Source organism: Palaemon carinicauda, chromosome 8, assembly GCF_036898095.1.
Source record: "Palaemon carinicauda isolate YSFRI2023 chromosome 8, ASM3689809v2, whole genome shotgun sequence".
In the NCBI taxonomy this organism is placed as follows: domain Eukaryota; kingdom Metazoa; phylum Arthropoda; class Malacostraca; order Decapoda; family Palaemonidae; genus Palaemon; species Palaemon carinicauda.
In genome coordinates, this window is record NC_090732.1 from 169,015,892 (window position 1) to 169,033,391 (window position 17,500).

Consider the following 17,500-nt stretch of genomic DNA (forward strand, 5'->3'; position numbering starts at 1 on the left):
TTAATACAAATTAGATATACGCATATGAATGCTATAATTATTCAATCTTCTGCTCTGTATTAGATTATTGCTTCTATGTTTACTTTCAAAACAGACAATCAAGTCCTGAAACGAGTTATATAAAGGCGGTCGACATTTGGATGTTCATGTGTATTGTGCTCTCCGTCCTGATACTTTTCGAGTATGGTCTCGTCCTCATGTGAGTATGTTCTAAGGTTTTTCTAATTACTTCCTTAAAATGTCTTATATTCCCTTTCTTAATTTTAAGTTGGAAATCAAAATTCTTGAGGATGTATGAGTTATTTTTTTTCTAGGTTACTCTGTTAGTCCATTATTAAATGTTTCCTTATGTCAAGGGTATTATTCATCAAATTTAGGCCTGATGAAATTTCTCAGTTATGAGTGTGAAAATATGATTCAAGTTATTTCCCCTGTTTTTTATGAATCAAATTTTTTTATGACTGTAGAAACTATTAGAAGTTTCAAGTTATTTCCCCTGTTTATTGTATGAATCATTTTTTTTCTTTATGACTGGAAACCATAAGTAGTTTCTAGTATTCTAGGAATTCCAAACATATCGTATGTTTGAGTAAGGCTCCCTTTACACAAGTAGATTAATACCACGCGGTTATGTCCGCGCGGATTTTCAATGAAGATCAATGAAGTCCTTCGCTCGATGTCCGGTCGGAAGAATTTCCGAGCGGTAGTTTTTACTAACCTCGTGCACAGCTAATCCACGCGGTTCCGGTGTAGCGGTTAATAAAAACTACGAGGCCGCTCGAGGAAAATCCTCTTGTTTGGAGACTTTCCTCCTACCGAGCGGAAATATTTCCGTACGGGAGAAACCCGTTTGTTTGAAGCAAGCGTAATACGTATATTTGATAGATCTGAACAGTGTTTTATTTGAAATGATACTTATTAAATCAGTTCTGTTTTTCTCATGCATATGATGTTCCAATTGAGATCCAGTCATATTTGAGATAATGTTATACATTTAAAGGTTGCTCATGAATGGCAGAGTCAATGCACAGTGGCAATGTCCAAGCAGGACGATACCCTAGATACTGGCCATATATACATATAATTAGCATCCAGGCTTCCCCACTCCCACCTAATCTAGGACCAGTAAGGTTCAGACAATTGCGGCTGATAACCCAGACTCCCCCTCAAATCCCCTATCCTTAGCTCATAAGGATGATGAGGTTGTAGACACAAGAAGAAACTATGAAGCTTGAGCGGGGTCTCGAACCCCAGTCTAACAGATTGCAAGGGAGGGACGTTTATAATGGATTATGTAAAGCACAAGTCATTTATGTATCAGAATTTTAGTGTGTCTGAGGATTTTTTGTATTCTTCAGTGGGTTTTAACATAAGAGATTATAATATCAGCGTTTGCAACCACAATATAAGTAGCATACTTTATTTATCACTACTTTAAGTAGTTAATAAAAGTCTTGGGGAGTTATTTGCCTTCTGTAATATATATAAAGTGAGTTTATAATCACATCGGCAATTGCAATTTGCGATATTTTGCTACTTTATATATATATATATATATATATATATATATATATATATATATATATATATATATATATATATATATATATATATATATATATATATACACATACATACATTATATATATACACATATATATGTGCATATATATGTATATATATATATATATATATATATATATATATATATATATATATATATATATATATATATATATATATAAATATATAAATATATATATATATATATATATATATATATATATATATATATATATATATATATATATATATATATATATATATATATATATATATATATATATATACCATAAGTGCTGATCTTATCCCTTATCCAGAAATATTCATTGCAAGCATACCTATTATTCTTATGTTTATCTTTTCAAGCAGCTTTAGGAAGTACAGGCCTTTTCAGTCATCTTTAAGCCCTGTTCAGGTATGATCAAACTTTTTGAAATACGCCAGTAATCTTGATTATTTCACACAGACCATTTGAACTACAACATATTTCAACCTTCTGAACTGAAGGTGAAACGAATTTACATAATAAACGTTGGTACTTGTGGAGCATAGAATAGCATACAGTGAACTGTAAAGGAATTAGGAGCAAGTGACAGTGACAATGTAAATTGATTCTTTGATGTAAATGACAGTGATATTGTAAATTGATTCCTTGATGTAAATGACAGTGACATTGTAAATTGATTCTTTGATGTAAATGACAGTGACATTGTAAATTGATTCCTTGATGTAAATGACAGTGATATTGTAAATTGATTCCAAGATGTAAATGACAGTGACATTGTAAATTGATTCCTTGACTTATGTGACAGTGACATTGTGAATGGATTTCTTGGTAAAAATGACAATGACATTGCAAATTTTTTTTTTTTTGACGTAGGTAACATCCTTGATGTAAATTACAGAAATATTATAAGTTGATTCTTTGATGTAAGTGACATTAAAAATTGATTCCTTGATGTAAATGACAGTGACATTGTAAATTGATTCCTTGGTGTACTTTCAGCAGCCCATTGTGTTGAAAAACACCGAGAACAGACGAGTGACGACACCCGCCAAACAGGTCAACTATGAGGAATGGATAGAGAGAGGCACAAGGATATTGATACCCGTTCTCTTCCTGCTCTTCAATTTGGTTTATTGGCCGTATTATCTGAGTGTGTCCTCGCAGTAAAAGGGACAAAGTGCTTCTTCTTCTTTGTTTGCATCTTTTCCCACTTTTATGTGGGGGTCGATGTTTCTGGCCAGCGTTCCCATCTACCTCTGTCCCACACTTCATCACCGGTTAATCCCTTTGATCGAAGGTTCTCCTTGATACAGTCCATCCACATTTGCTTTGGTCTCCCTCTCCTTCTCCTTCCCTGTACCTCCATTTCCATCACTCTCCTCCCAGCCACTGAGGGGCAGCAAGCCAGCCTCAACTTGATGCCGGTCCCAAGCCCGGGTAAATGGGGAGGGTTGGCGGCAGGAAAGGCATCCGGGCATGAAAAATTAGCTAAAACCAATATGGCCAGTGAAGATTGTGAGAAAAGGGACAAAGTGCAAAAGACTAATATTGCGATAAAAACATGAAAATGTCCCTTCGATTTCAGTGCTTTGGGAAGTGATGCAATTTCATCCATCTTTTCAATTCTAACGGAGGTATAGAGTAGGACCAAGGACCACGGATGGGTGCTGGCATAATGTCAACTCATTATACTATAAACAAACAAATGGAGTTGATAACGAGGTGTAATATTGTGAATTTGGTGTTCAACATTTGAAGCTTTCGGTAATCTGTATTCCTTCTAAAAAGTGGAAAAGCTTTTGCTGTATTTATGACTTCTGATGGCGTGTAATTAGCTATTGATATCTGTATGTTCGTACATCACACGTTTATTTCTGAAATTAATATTTCGAGAACTAGGAAAGCCTAGGTAGACGAAATATTTTACGTGCATTTATTTGATATCGATCAATTAGTTTCAACATGCTATTTTGTTGACTCGTGATTATCAAACATTCGATTTTCATGAGTACTTGATAAATGTGTGTGTACAACAATATATTTAGGGGGCTAGTACCCCTAGCTACTTCCTACCCAGTGTCTGGGTAGGGTTGCCACCTCGCACCAAAAATTTAATTGGCTATCTTCCAGTTTTGCCGAAAAAATATGCATTATAAATAACCTAAGGTTTGTATTTGGGAAAAATACAAATTATCTTCGAATTTGTCCTTTTTAATATACCCAACTGATGAGATCGATGCTATCGTCTTGTTTGCTTTATTTGAAAAGCTATTTGTTATATTTTAGTGTTATGAAACTCTGGATCTTCTCTTTTTCATTCCAAGAACTATGTCCTCCTACTTGCGTAGTCGTGCAGGGAAAAGAAAAGAAGAAAAAAAATAAATTCTTGTGCCAATGATAGTTCCGACATTCATTGGTAATTTGAGAGAAGTTATAATTTTTCATTGAGTTCATGCTAATTGCATCATAATGGCAATAATTACCATAATTGTTGTGATGCCTATTAACGTTACCAAATCAATCAATTTATCACAAGCTTAATTGCATATGCTACACGTTTCTGTGTTTATTTTAATAATCCCAAGTCATTTATGTCACGTTGAATCAGATGCAAAGTCAAAGTGGTTAGAATGTTATGATTTATATATATATATATATATATATATATATATATATATATATATATATATATGTATGTATATATATATATATATATATATATATATATATATATATATATATATATATATATGTGTGTGTGTGTGTGTGTGTGTGTGTTTGTTTTATACTGGTTTCACGCCCTGTTCATTTATATATTATGTACTTACAAGCCTTAAGCAAAAGAAAATGAATTTTATCCTTTATAAAAACACCACATTATTGTGTTTTTCCAAAGCGTTTTACATCAAGTCTTTCTTTAAAACTTACAAGAATTGAAAGTCACAATTACTAGGGGCTTCTCTATGTAAAAGTAACCAACCGTCGTTGCATATCAAAATTTGAAGGCAATAATACATCCTTAATTCTTAGTGTGCTTGCAATCTTGAAAACAATGTTTTCATTATCATCATCAGTCGCAGCCACTGATATATTGATTTTATAGTCCATCATATTAAGAGCCATTGCATCCTTGATTAGAATTTTTACCTTTAAAGTTTTTTTTTTTCAAAGCCCCTCAATATGTTTTCTAAACGCCCCGTTTTTTACGAATTAAACATCTACCTCTTTTTAGGAATAAAACATTTGACTCTTTTTACTAATTAAACATTTACCTCTTTTTACGAATTAAACATCTGACTCTTTCTATGAATTAAACATCTACCTCTTTTTACGAATTAAACATCTGACTCTTTTTACGAATTAAACATCTACCTCTTTTTACGAATTAAACATCTGACTCTTTCTACGAATTAAACATCTACCTCTTTTTACGATTAAACATCTGACTCTTTCTACGAATTAAACATCTACCTCTTTTTACGAATTAAACATATGACTCTTTCTACGAATTAAACATCTACCTCTTTTTACAAATTAAACATCTGACTCTTTCCACGAATTAAACATCTACCTCTTTTTACGAATTAAACATCTGACTCTTTCCACGAATTAAACATCTACCTCTTTTTACGAATTAAACATCTACCTCTTTTTACGAATTAAACATCTGACTCTTTCCACGAATTAAACATCTACCTCTTTTTACGAATTAAACATCTGACTCTTTCCACGAATTAAACATCTACCTCTTGTTACGAATTAAACATCTGACTCTTTCCACGAATTAAACATCTACCTCTTGTTACGAATTAAACATCTGACTCTTTCCACGAATTAAACATCTACCTCTTGTTACGAATTAAACATCTGACTCTTTTTACGAATTAAACATCTACCTCTTGTTACGAATTAAACATGTGACTCTTGCTACGAATTAAACATCTACCTCTTTTTACGAATTAAACATCTACCTCTTGTTACGAATTAAACATCTGACTCCTTCTACGAATTAAAAATCTACCTCTTTTTACGAATTAAACATCTGACTCTTTCCACGAATTAAACATCTACCTCTTTTTACGAATTAAACATCTGACTCTTGCTACGAATTAAACATCTACCTCTTTTTACGAATTAAACATCTACCTCTTGTTACGAATTAAACATCTGACTCCTTCTACGAATTAAAAATTACCTCTTTTTACGAATTAAACATCTGACTCTTTCCACGAATTAAACATCTACCTCTTTTTACGAATTAAACATCTGACTCTTGCTACGAATTAAACATCTACCTCTTTTTACGAATTAAACATCTACCTCTTGTTACGAATTAAACATCTGACTCCTTCTACGAATTAAAAATCTACCTCTTTTTACGAATTAAACATCTGACTCTTTCCACGAATTAAACATCTACCTCTTTTTACGAATTAAACATCTGACTCTTGCTACGAATTAAACATATACCTCTTTTTACGAATTAAACATCTGACTCTTGCTACGAATTAAACATCTACCTCTTTTTACGAATTAAACATCTACCTCTTGTTACGAATTAAACATCTACCTCTTGTTACGAATTAAACATCTACATTAATATTAAGTCAAGCAGTTTAGTTTTATATTGCCTAACTATTAATATACTAGTGAACGCGAACCGTCAAAAAATGACGGCCACATATTCAGAGATGCATACATACCCATACGCATCCTCTCTCACCATGGTATGAATACTCCCCTCCCCCTACCCAAGGGACGGGGAGAGCTGAGCGTGACCGGAAAAAAAGATATATATATATATATATATATATATATATATATATATATATTATATGTGTATATATATATATATATATATATATATATATATATATATATATATATATATATATATATATATATTCATATACATTTAAATATATATGTATATATATATATATATATATATATATATATATATATATATATATATATATATATCAGACACTTGCTCATTATTATATAGAGGAGATAAAGGCAATGTGTCATGGACATGTTTTCAGGGATATTGTAGCATCTTTACCACCATACTCTGAAGCGAGTATCAAATATGATTTTCCACATTTATGAACAGCAAAAAGAGTACCTGTGTTCGTTACAGTAAGTTACAGTAATGACTTGCATGTGATAAGGTAGACAGATTTATTTCAGCCACGAGTTTAGGCTAATTTCCGAATAAATAAATCAATTAATGGCTACATTATCTAAATTTTAGCGACAAGATGTTAAAAGACACATGGAAATGTTCTATACTGATATCAGTTTGATTCCGGGAACCTCCATGAGCTAAGATCACCATCATCATCATCAACTTATCCCATGCCTATAGACGCAAAGGGCCTTGGTTAGATTTCGCCAGTCGTCTCTATCTTGAGCTTTTGAATCAATACTTCTCTATTCATCATCTCCTACTTCACGCTTTATAGTGCCCAGTCATGTAGATCTGGGTCTTCCAACTCTTCTTGGTGATAAGATAATCATGAAAAAAAAGAATGATTTACCAAGGAGCCAACAGCCTCATACCAGAAATCAACGCTTAGAATCTTGCATCAGAGGTTAAGAGTAGGGCTTTGATGCCAAGTTAGCGTTCAATGAGTGTGCTGAGAAATATATTTAGAAAATATTCATAATGTCCAGCGTTCTGGGGCTATCTGTTAATAACAGCAAAAACTAATGCTGTAGAACTTTCGTGGAAAATGAAACCATTATTCGGTGAATATTATTAGGTTTCTCTCTAGTTCATTCTGGCATGTACTTAGAATTTAGATTTGGGTTTAGAACTATGGTGCATTGTCTGTAATTTAGGCTATCCCATTTGGAATAGTTATGCCCTGTGTAGGGGTGTAAGAATACGGCTACCGTATGTCCTGCTTGTCGTAGAAAGCGACTAAAAAGAAAGCTGCTTCTTTGCAATCTTTTTTTCAGCAAAGGCTAGGTCCACTTTCAATAACTGTGGAAACAGCTACCTTGCAGTTGAACTATTTGGTCAAAGGCTAGGCCCACTTTCAATAACTGGGGAAACTGCTGCCTTGCAGTTGAACTATTTAGTCAAAGGCTAGGCACACTTTCAATAACTGGGGAAACCGCTGCCTTGCAGTTGAACTATTTAGTCAAAGGCTAGGCACACTTTCAATAACTGGGGAAACCGCTGCCTTGCAGTTGAACTATTTAGTCAAAGGCTAGGCACACTTTCAATAACTGGGGAAACCGCTGCCTTGCAGTTGAACTATTTAGTCAAAGGCTAGGCACACTTTCAATAACTGGGGAAACCGCTGCCTTGCAGTTGAACTATTTAGTCAAAGGCTAGGCACACTTTCAATAACTGGGGAAACCGCTGCCTTGCAGTTGAACTATTTAGTCAAAGGCTAGGCACACTTTCAATAACTGGGGAAACCGCTGCCTTGCAGTTGAACTATTTAGTCAAAGGCTAGGCACACTTTCAATAACTGGGGAAACCGCTGCCTTGCAGTTGAACTATTTAGTCAAAGGCTAGGCACACTTTCAATAACTGTGGAAACTGCTACCTTGCAGTTGAATTATTTGGTCAAAGGTTAGGCCCACTGTCAGTAAATTTGGTTGATTACTGCAAGGGCATGTGATCGTAAAAACCCTCTGTCAAATTATAAACCATACCTGGTGATATCAGCATAAGGCAAACGACCCTTTAATGTAAGGATAACGGTGGGAAAGACTTATTTGAAAGCTGGATCAAATTATCATTAAATGTTTACTAGATCCCCAATAGATTTTAGATGGCTAAGGCTAATAGAGTCATCACATTCTTTGAACTATTGGGATGCCATATATCCAAAGGGATTTTGAAGTAGAAAAAATCTATTTTTGGGCTCGAGCCATGTCGTCTTGATGGAAGTTCCTTCTGGCAACTCTCTACAGTATAATATTTCTGCGATTGATATTACAAGAGAATTACCGTCAGGTATCACGGGGTTCCAACCCCTGAAAACGACTATCCGAAGATATCTTGTATAATCAGGGAAGATAACCATAGATATCTGCACTCCAAACAGACTTTACCCAGTCTAATCTTCTAAGGGGAATGATAAGCAAGGAGCCGTTACATATCCTATCACCTTTCGGTGCTCAAAGGAAATTTATAATAAAGGATGAAAATGACTTTACCCAGTCTAATCTTCTAAGGGGAATGATAAGTAAGGAGCCGTTACATATCCCATCACCTTTCGGTGCTAAAATTAAATTTATAATAAAGGATAAAAATAAGAACAACATTAAACATTGTTAATGACCTTTATTGCTATATATAATTTACATTAGAATTCATCATGGTTACACCATAGTATGGCATGGCACTCGTCTTAAAACTAAGGGTGGCATTTTCACTACAAGAAAACCATAAGGGAAGAGACCAGATATAGTAACCTACTTTGCTGGAAATTCTTATATATATATAGCTTTTTCAAATCGTCTGTTAGGTAGGGAAGGTTTGATAATATATGAAAATATAGTAGTTATTCAATACATCAATGGGTTTTTTATTTTATTTTTTGCTGACGTATTAAAAAAGTTTTCTGAGAAAAGTCTTGAACATATGTGAGATTACTGAAGAATTATTTTTATTTTAATGATGTATTAAAAAGTTTTCTGAGAAACGTCTTGAACACATGTGAGATTACAGAAGAATTATCATACATATTTATAGGCATTCAAGGGAAATTCTTGAAATAGCATTAGTTTACTTTACAGCAAGACACAGCGCCACCTAGGAATAGTGGTGTTAAGTTGTTACCACAAGAAAATAATGAATATGGATAAACATTATTTTCTAAATAAATTTCTACCTCATACTTGGGATCGAACGCTAGCCCCTTCTAATGAAAGGCCAGGTCGAATTTTAATATTCTTCTAAATTTCTCTTTAATTCATTTTTATTCGCTAGTTTCAATACTGTTCTAAATTTCTCTTTATTCATTTTTATTCTCTAATTTTATAGTGGTATTAAGTTGTTGAAAGAAAATAATGAAAATGGATAGATATTATTTAGTCTGTAAATAGTTGGCAACTATGTCACACTAGGGGCGTGGTCTGCATCTTGCATTGTAAAACATAATAAATTTGCTCATTCTTTTTTTTTCCAAAGAGCAAAATTCCAGCACCAATCTACAAAATCAAATCCATATTATGCATTTGAGTTGAAGCTAATATAGAATAAAAAAAAATATTTTATAGCGAATAATACTTTCGTAATTACGCATAAAAGACTTAAAACTAGATTCTAATGTATAGATGTACAATATTTCCATGACATAACATATAAAAATATAAATATGTACAGTTACAGGATTACCATAAGGAGTATTATTAAGTACTGATGAGGAAAGATTTAACTGGAGTCTTTCCTAAGACACTTCGACAAATGACATACATTTCACAGAGAATTATTGAAAACACTTTTATCAGATATGAAATAATAATAAAAAAGGGTTTCTTATCTGATGATATTTCAGTATGAATGATATACAACGCTCCGTGTCATTTATGAGCTGTAAGATTTAATAAAGGAATAAAAGATAATTTTTACATAAACATTAAAAAAAAAGGTTTAATAACCACAATCACCTAAGATGAAAATCACGTACAAAAACCTACAGAACAGTAAAAATGACTTGCTGTGATGCGTACAACTGCAGTACTTGAAGTTGGGTAAAACAGCGAGATAGCATTAGCAATGAGGATGGGATTTTAAATAATGAGAAGTGGGTGAAGATCGTAAACAGAAGTAATGATGAGCAAATACATACTCTCTAGATTGGTATGAACCCATTTCGTCTTTGTAAGCATTTTTCGGAGTAGTTTACACTTAACAAAACGGTAAAAAATACAATAATTCCTTATTAACTGACATTTTAATATTCCAAACTTCAGTCATCAATTGATTATGAAAATTTCGATGAAGATAAATTTGATAACCCACAAATGGTAAAAAATAATTTCTTATTAACCGATAGTTTAATCTTTCAAACTTTATCCATCAATTGATTATGAAACTTAAAGATAAATTTGATGACACAAACGGTAAAAAAAAAAAAAACATTAATTTCTTGTTAACTTCAATCTTCAGTCGTCAACTGATTATGAAATTTAGAATTAAAATTTTATAACACGGTAAAATAAGAATAATTCCTTATTGACTGACAATTTAATCTTCCAAACTTCAATCATCAATTGATAATGAAACTTGGAATTAAGATAAATTTGATAACGCATAAACGAATAGACGAAACTAATCCACCTCAAAATAGAGAGTGAGTTGCTAGAATAAATAAAACTAGAAGTAATACAATAACATAAAGAATAGAAATAATACTAGAAACCGTTTTTGGCATTTGAGTCAACCGTCCACGGTAAGGTTATAGAATACTTGAAGGCAAATCATTGATCAGATACATTGCAATCGGAAGCCTTAAAGTCCGTGTAACTTCCGTTTTTGCAGCGCTTAAATTTGGTATATTCACGCAGAATATACTGGAAAACGCTTTTTTAAACCTGGTGCAAATATTAGGAAGGTATTTTACGGGAAAATGATATATAGAATCCCGAGAAAATATAGACTGGAAAAGTTTTTGCGTCAAATCGTGTAATATTTAACATTTATTCTGTAAGATTTGCCATTTTTATTTCATCATCTTTAAATATCTATTCATTTCATTATCCAAACCATTTGCACGTCTCTGATATAGTTTAAGTATATATATATATGGAGAACCTTACTATACACAAGAAATTAAAAAGTACTCAAAAACCTTACTATATACATAGATTTATAAAAAAAATTATTCATAGACATATATCATACAATGAATCTTCTAACCTTAATATCTTTATAATGATACATGTACAGGATTCATTACTATGTACATCCAAAGACCTTTTAATTCATCCTTAAACAAGTTACTTCAATTGAAAATTTGGTTGCTTTGTACTAAGACCAATCTATTTAGCCCACAGAAATTCGAAATGAATTTCTTACCAGAAAATTTTAAAAAATTTTGATCATTGCTTATTAAGTGATTATCAACAATTATTAACTAAATAATTGAAATTATTAAAATTTTGATAATTCATAAGCCCATATATTTCTAATTGATTTCGAAATTTTATTAATTTTTTTAATATTGAATAGAGATGAAAAGTGATAATATATGTTTTATCAAACTGATAAATTATTTTTTCTTTTCATCTCATCGGAAAGTTCTTCCCGGTGGCATGTGATGTTCTGGTCTAAATATCATAAAATCAACTAAATGTATTAATTTAATAATTTAATCATACATAATTGGATTATTCCATTGGACATCGGAAAGCTTGATTAAACAAACTACCACGCTTTATCATACAGGAAATTATATAATATATACATATATATACAGTTGGTCGGTGGGGGCCAGCGATTCAGCATCTGGAAAAAAGTTAAAATTAGAAAATGGGTCGTTGAAATAATTATTATTATTGTTATTATTATTATTATTATTATTATTATTATTACTTAACCTACAACCCCAGTTGGAAAAGAAAGATGCTATAAACCCAAGGGCTTCAACAGGGAAAAATAGCCCAGTGAGGTAAAGCAACAAGGAAATAAATAAACGGTATAATAATTAATGAACAATTAAAAGGAAATATTGTAAAAACATTAACATCAAAACAGATGTATCATATGTAAACTATGAAAAACTTATATCAGCCTGTTCAACATAAAAACACTTGCTGCTAGTTTAGACTTTTGAAGTTCTATCGATTCAAGTACTCGATTAGGAAGATCATTCCACAAGTTGGGTTGGATTCAAGTGATCTTGGTGAATGGCCTTCTGGGAAAGGCGCCATTTTATGCATGCTAGGAATAATAATCTACTGTAAAGCAAATTAATATAATTTATGCCATAGTCAATTAGATAGTAAAATTACAGTTATCATATTGTTTTAGCCTTTTTGCTATCCATTAGCAGTATTTTTTTATTTTAATACGCAATTACCATTACTTAAAAATTATTTTTTAAACTGGCTAATAGCCTGAAACTTCTCAATTATTTCGTATTTTTCAGCTATCCTGATAACAAGATCAGCTTCCTGACCATTAACACTGAGATTCATTCTTCATTTTAAATGAACGGAAATAAACTTTAAACGCAAACAAATATTTATTTAGGTTTTTTTTTTTTTTTTTTTTTACATTACATTAGTGGTGAATTCAAGGGTATTTACCATGCGTGATATAAAAGCTTATTTTTTTTTTTTAAATCTAATTAAGGGTTCCAGAAACAAGAATTCGTAAATTACGTTGGATGTCAGAAGTATTGTGAATCAGCACTTTTCCCAGTATGATATTACTGAAGTTTATTTCAAATAGGATTATAGTAATATTGTATTACACATACCAACTATCTTTATATCCAAACTTACCAATTAAGAACCAATCCAACCCAGGGATTAGGTGCTCTCCCTACTACAGAAGAGCCTCTGTTTAGGTAACCACGACCCCCTTTTGAACGCATGCACCGCCAGGCCCTTCCAGCAACACTGGCCACAAGTAAGTCTTGATGACGTCATTGTCCGGATCCGCTGTGTGGAAGCGGACGTGGCATTCCTTCTTGAAGGTTCGGGTCTCATAGTCGATGACGTAAGGCGGTGTCTGGTTGCTCAGGCCCCAGGCGAGACGGACGCAGTCCTTGATGTACTGCAGAAGGCCCTCGCAGGATTTCAGCGTCGGGTAGTCGTACAAGGTGGCCCATATCTGCTGGCATACCTCCTGGAATAAGAGGAATATATGTTACAAGTCTATCTATCGCTCACGAGTGTGTATTGCAGTATTATATTATGTTTTACTAGTGTACGCGACCCGTCAAAAATGACAGATGAATATTTAGATAGATATGTATACACAGATTCAATCTTTCCCACTCTCTCCCCCTTTCATAACTACAACCCCTATCACCAGGGTATGACTACTCCCTCTCTCCCATACCCGAGGAACGGCGAGGGACTTAGCAGTCATATGTTTGGCAATGTCCCACAGCGTCATAGGAAAGATATATATATATATATATATATATATATATATATATATATATATATATATATATATATATATATATATATATATATATATATATACATATATATATACTGTGTATATATATATACTGTACATATATATGTATATATATATATGTATATATATATATATATATATATATTATATATATATATATATATATATATATATATATATATATATATATATATATATATATATATATATATTTATACAGTCAGACACATTATATAGGGGAGATTATAGAAAAATAAAAATACGTAAATTGATATTTTGTAATAATAGCGGCCAGTAACAATAATTGCGGCTCAAATCTAAGGAGATACGTACATCAACATTCTTGGTTAGATCATGCTTGTCAATAGTAGTCGTGACGTAAGAAGAAATGGCCAACTCTAAAGCATGTGACTGGGTGTCGTACGCAGCTTGATGATCGTGTCCATCGCCGTGGCACGGTGGAGGAGGCATCTGCAAGGCACGACGGACTTCTTCTTTAAGGGCAGCTGCTGACGAAGCAGCTGATCTGAAGGCCAGCTGGAAATAAATTGGTTTCATTAATTGATGATGTCAAAATTCTCTAGGTTTTATTTGCTGCTGTAGCTTCTTTTTATCTCTTATCTCTTACAACTTTTGTTGCTAAGAATTTAGAGATAGGTTTGAATTATAAGAAGGGTCTAATACATAATAATAGATTAAAAATTTTAGAGACAGGAATGAAAACTTTGTTGCATAAAAGTTTTGATTTCCTTGACTTTCGTTTTAATCATTATTACCCATATGTTTAATCTGGCAAATGTATGCCCAAGAGGCTGGCCACACCTATAAATGCTTGTCTATAAGCTTTTTGAGCACACAAAATAAATCTGAATTCTTTAAAGGATAAACTACATAACCGACCAATACTTTATTCATACTGAAAAATGAATACCCACCACAACAACACTGAACAGAAGTTTCGACTTGAGTTCTTCGGCATTCTTAAGGTCTGGGAGGGAATCCAGAGAGTCCAAGGTGTCAACTCTTGCCTGGGCGTACAGATTGCCGTATCTCCTCACCAGAGCAGAGGGACGGCGCTCTCCCAGGCTCAGATTCTCGACCCTTCCAGTGCCTCTCTCAAGACCACGAGAAGCTCTGTCGCCAAGCCTTCCAGGAAAGAGGAAAAGTTGCGTGAGTTCAAAGTTTAGAATTGGGTTGAGTTGGTTACCTAAAAAACTGATTTGTATGGGAAATGGGTAATATAATAAATATGAATATCTATATTTTTTTCTTATATTATCTATCCTTTCAACCAGAAGGGCGATACCCTTCTAGCTTTCAGCATGAATTTATGGAATGCAGTTGCTAGTCCCATGCCCTGTCCCCATATATGTTTATGGTATTTTTGTACCTACAGTTGTGCCATGTCTTAGTGGTACCTCAATCAGATTACTGAATAAACTCCATGATGAGCCATTAGTTATATTAAATTACTCAAAGATTTATTTTATTAAAAAGGAGAATGCTCTTTCCAAATGACACCCAATTATCTGGAGCTGATAATAAACTATCACTTACTGTACTTGAAAGACAACGAAAGCCTGCCTAAAAGGAATCTATGATAAGACTCGTTTAATAAGGTAACAGATTTCTGATATGATGATAGGCTATCACTTATTGAAAGGCAACTAAAGCCTTCCTAAAAGAAATCTATGATAAGACTCACTCGATAATATAACAGATTTCTGATATCCTTACCTGTCCTTCAGCTTCTTTTCCCTTTCTTGCATGTGAAGGATTGTTTGCCGGGCTTTGGTGATCTCTGCTCTTAGGGTCTCCACTTCCTGCCTCAGAGCAGCTGATTCTCTGGCACCTAAGAATGAAGAAAGAAAATTTTATACAATTATGTTTCGTCGGTTTTGAAAGGCAGTAATCTGAATACCCTAATGGTGACTCGATTTCAGGATGACTCATTTATATAGTTTGCCAAAATGATGTATTTCATTCTCAATTGATCATCTGTTGATCGTCATTAAATGCTATAGGTAATAATGACGGTAGCTTAATGTGGATAGACGAATGGACAAATGAGCTGACTCTTAAATATGATTATGAGACAATTGAACTAAAAACGACGAAATGAATAACATTACAAAACGGCGAATAAAGAGAGCCAGGTGTATGAGGAAAGAGGAGAATGTGTAAAGAATAGGCCAGACTATTCTGTGTATGTGTAGGCGAAAAAAAAATGAGCCGTAACCAGATAGGGCTCCAATGCAGCAATAGAATCGAAAGATAACTGAATTAATTTTGAGATTACACTTTCATCAGTCCTTATTTGGTTAGCCCCATGACCTTTTTTTATTTGTAGTTCTTCTTACTTATCAACTATAGTAAATTTTTTATTGAGGCGCATTTGCACTGACTCGCAGGAGTGCCCTTTTAGCTCAGAAAAATATCGCACTAGGTGATTGGTTAGAATTATCTTGTCCAACCAATCAGCTATTCGGAAACTTTTCCGAGCTAAAAGGGCACACCTGCAGGTCAGTGCAAATGCATCACCATTAAAAAAAATTAAATATAGAGGCTGTGATTAGTTAAATTAACTTACCTGTCGTCACAGGTAATTCATGTCCCTTTGCACATCGAAGACTAACGCCAGATCCCACTCCTGAAGAGGATGAGGACGAGCTTGAGGATCCTTCTATGTTCTTTCTTGATCCTTCGGGAGTTGGGGAATCACTCTTTGAGTCACCGCCGCTGCCCTGGCTCTGCGTGTCTGAAGATCTGCAAGAAAATGGCTGAATGAATAACAAGAAACATTTTGTGATGGTAGTTGTCAATGAATGACCGTTGCTTGAAGATTGGTTATTGACTGGAGGTAAAAGAGAGAGAGAGAGAGAGAGAGAGAGAGAGAGAGAGAGAGAGAGGGCAGAATGTATGAGTACCAATCTCTAGCTCTATTAAAGGTCACCCATGAATAGCAGAGGAAATGAACAGTGTCAATTCTCTAGCAGGACAATGCCCTAGAGACTGATCATAAATCCATATGATCAGCACCAAAGCCCCTTCTCCACCAAAGCTAGGACCAGGTAGGGCCAGGCAATGGCTGCTGATAACTCAGCAGGTAGACCTAGTGGCTCCATACTTATCTCATTAGGATGGTGAGGCTGCAGACACTACAAGAATCTATGTAGTTCGAGCGCGACTCGATCTCCCGTCCAGCAGAACGCCAGGCATGGACGTTTCCAATAAGCCACCACCGAGAAAAGGTTGAATTTGAATGGTTGCGTTTTTTTATAAACCAGAAGGAAATAGAACTCACCCTGAAGATACGCCAGAGGATGATGCTGCAGATGCTAAGCCCATTGTGGAGAAAGGCAAGGAGGACCTCAGACCAACACGGGAGCGATCGCGAACTGTTGAAGGAAAAAAAGGGGGATTAGTTCGGTGTGATTACACATGCATATATACATACATACAGTCATCTATTCATACATACGCAAGTATATATACACACGCATACACACATATATGTGTGTATGTGCTACATATATATTTGTGTATATATATATATATATATATATATATATATATATATATATATGCATATTTATATATATATATGTATATATATATATAAATATATATATATATACGTGTGTGTGTGTGTGTGTTTACAAAATAGGACACGATAAAAATGTAGGTTGATTGTGGATTATTATTATTATTATTATTATTATTATTATTATTCCTTTTCATCAAAACTATAATTATTGACACTCATTTTCTTATTTGACTAGATGAAATTATCATTTCATTAA

The 17,500-nt window shown here is 33.5% G+C and overlaps 2 protein-coding genes across 2 annotated transcripts in view; one reads left to right on the forward strand and one right to left on the reverse strand.

Annotated features, from left to right (window-relative positions):
- Nucleotides 1-2,743, forward strand: part of LOC137645555 (uncharacterized) — a 45,683-nt gene extending 42,940 nt beyond the window's left edge. The window contains exons 13-15 of the mRNA XM_068378357.1: nt 95-199; nt 1,933-1,978; nt 2,573-2,743. Coding sequence (XP_068234458.1) covers nt 95-199; nt 1,933-1,978; nt 2,573-2,737 — 316 coding nt within the window. The 3' untranslated portion in view covers nt 2,738-2,743. The remainder of the gene's footprint in view (nt 1-94; nt 200-1,932; nt 1,979-2,572) is intronic.
- Nucleotides 2,744-9,583: 6,840 nt separating this feature from the next.
- Nucleotides 9,584-17,500, reverse strand: part of LOC137646122 (uncharacterized) — a 9,799-nt gene continuing 1,882 nt past the window's right edge. The window contains exons 2-8 of the mRNA XM_068379331.1: nt 17,002-17,095; nt 16,288-16,463; nt 15,435-15,549; nt 14,633-14,843; nt 14,031-14,234; nt 13,049-13,394; nt 9,584-12,047 (exon numbers count right to left, since the gene is read on the reverse strand). Coding sequence (XP_068235432.1) covers nt 13,110-13,394; nt 14,031-14,234; nt 14,633-14,843; nt 15,435-15,549; nt 16,288-16,463; nt 17,002-17,095 — 1,085 coding nt within the window. The 3' untranslated portion in view covers nt 9,584-12,047; nt 13,049-13,109. The remainder of the gene's footprint in view (nt 12,048-13,048; nt 13,395-14,030; nt 14,235-14,632; nt 14,844-15,434; nt 15,550-16,287; nt 16,464-17,001; nt 17,096-17,500) is intronic.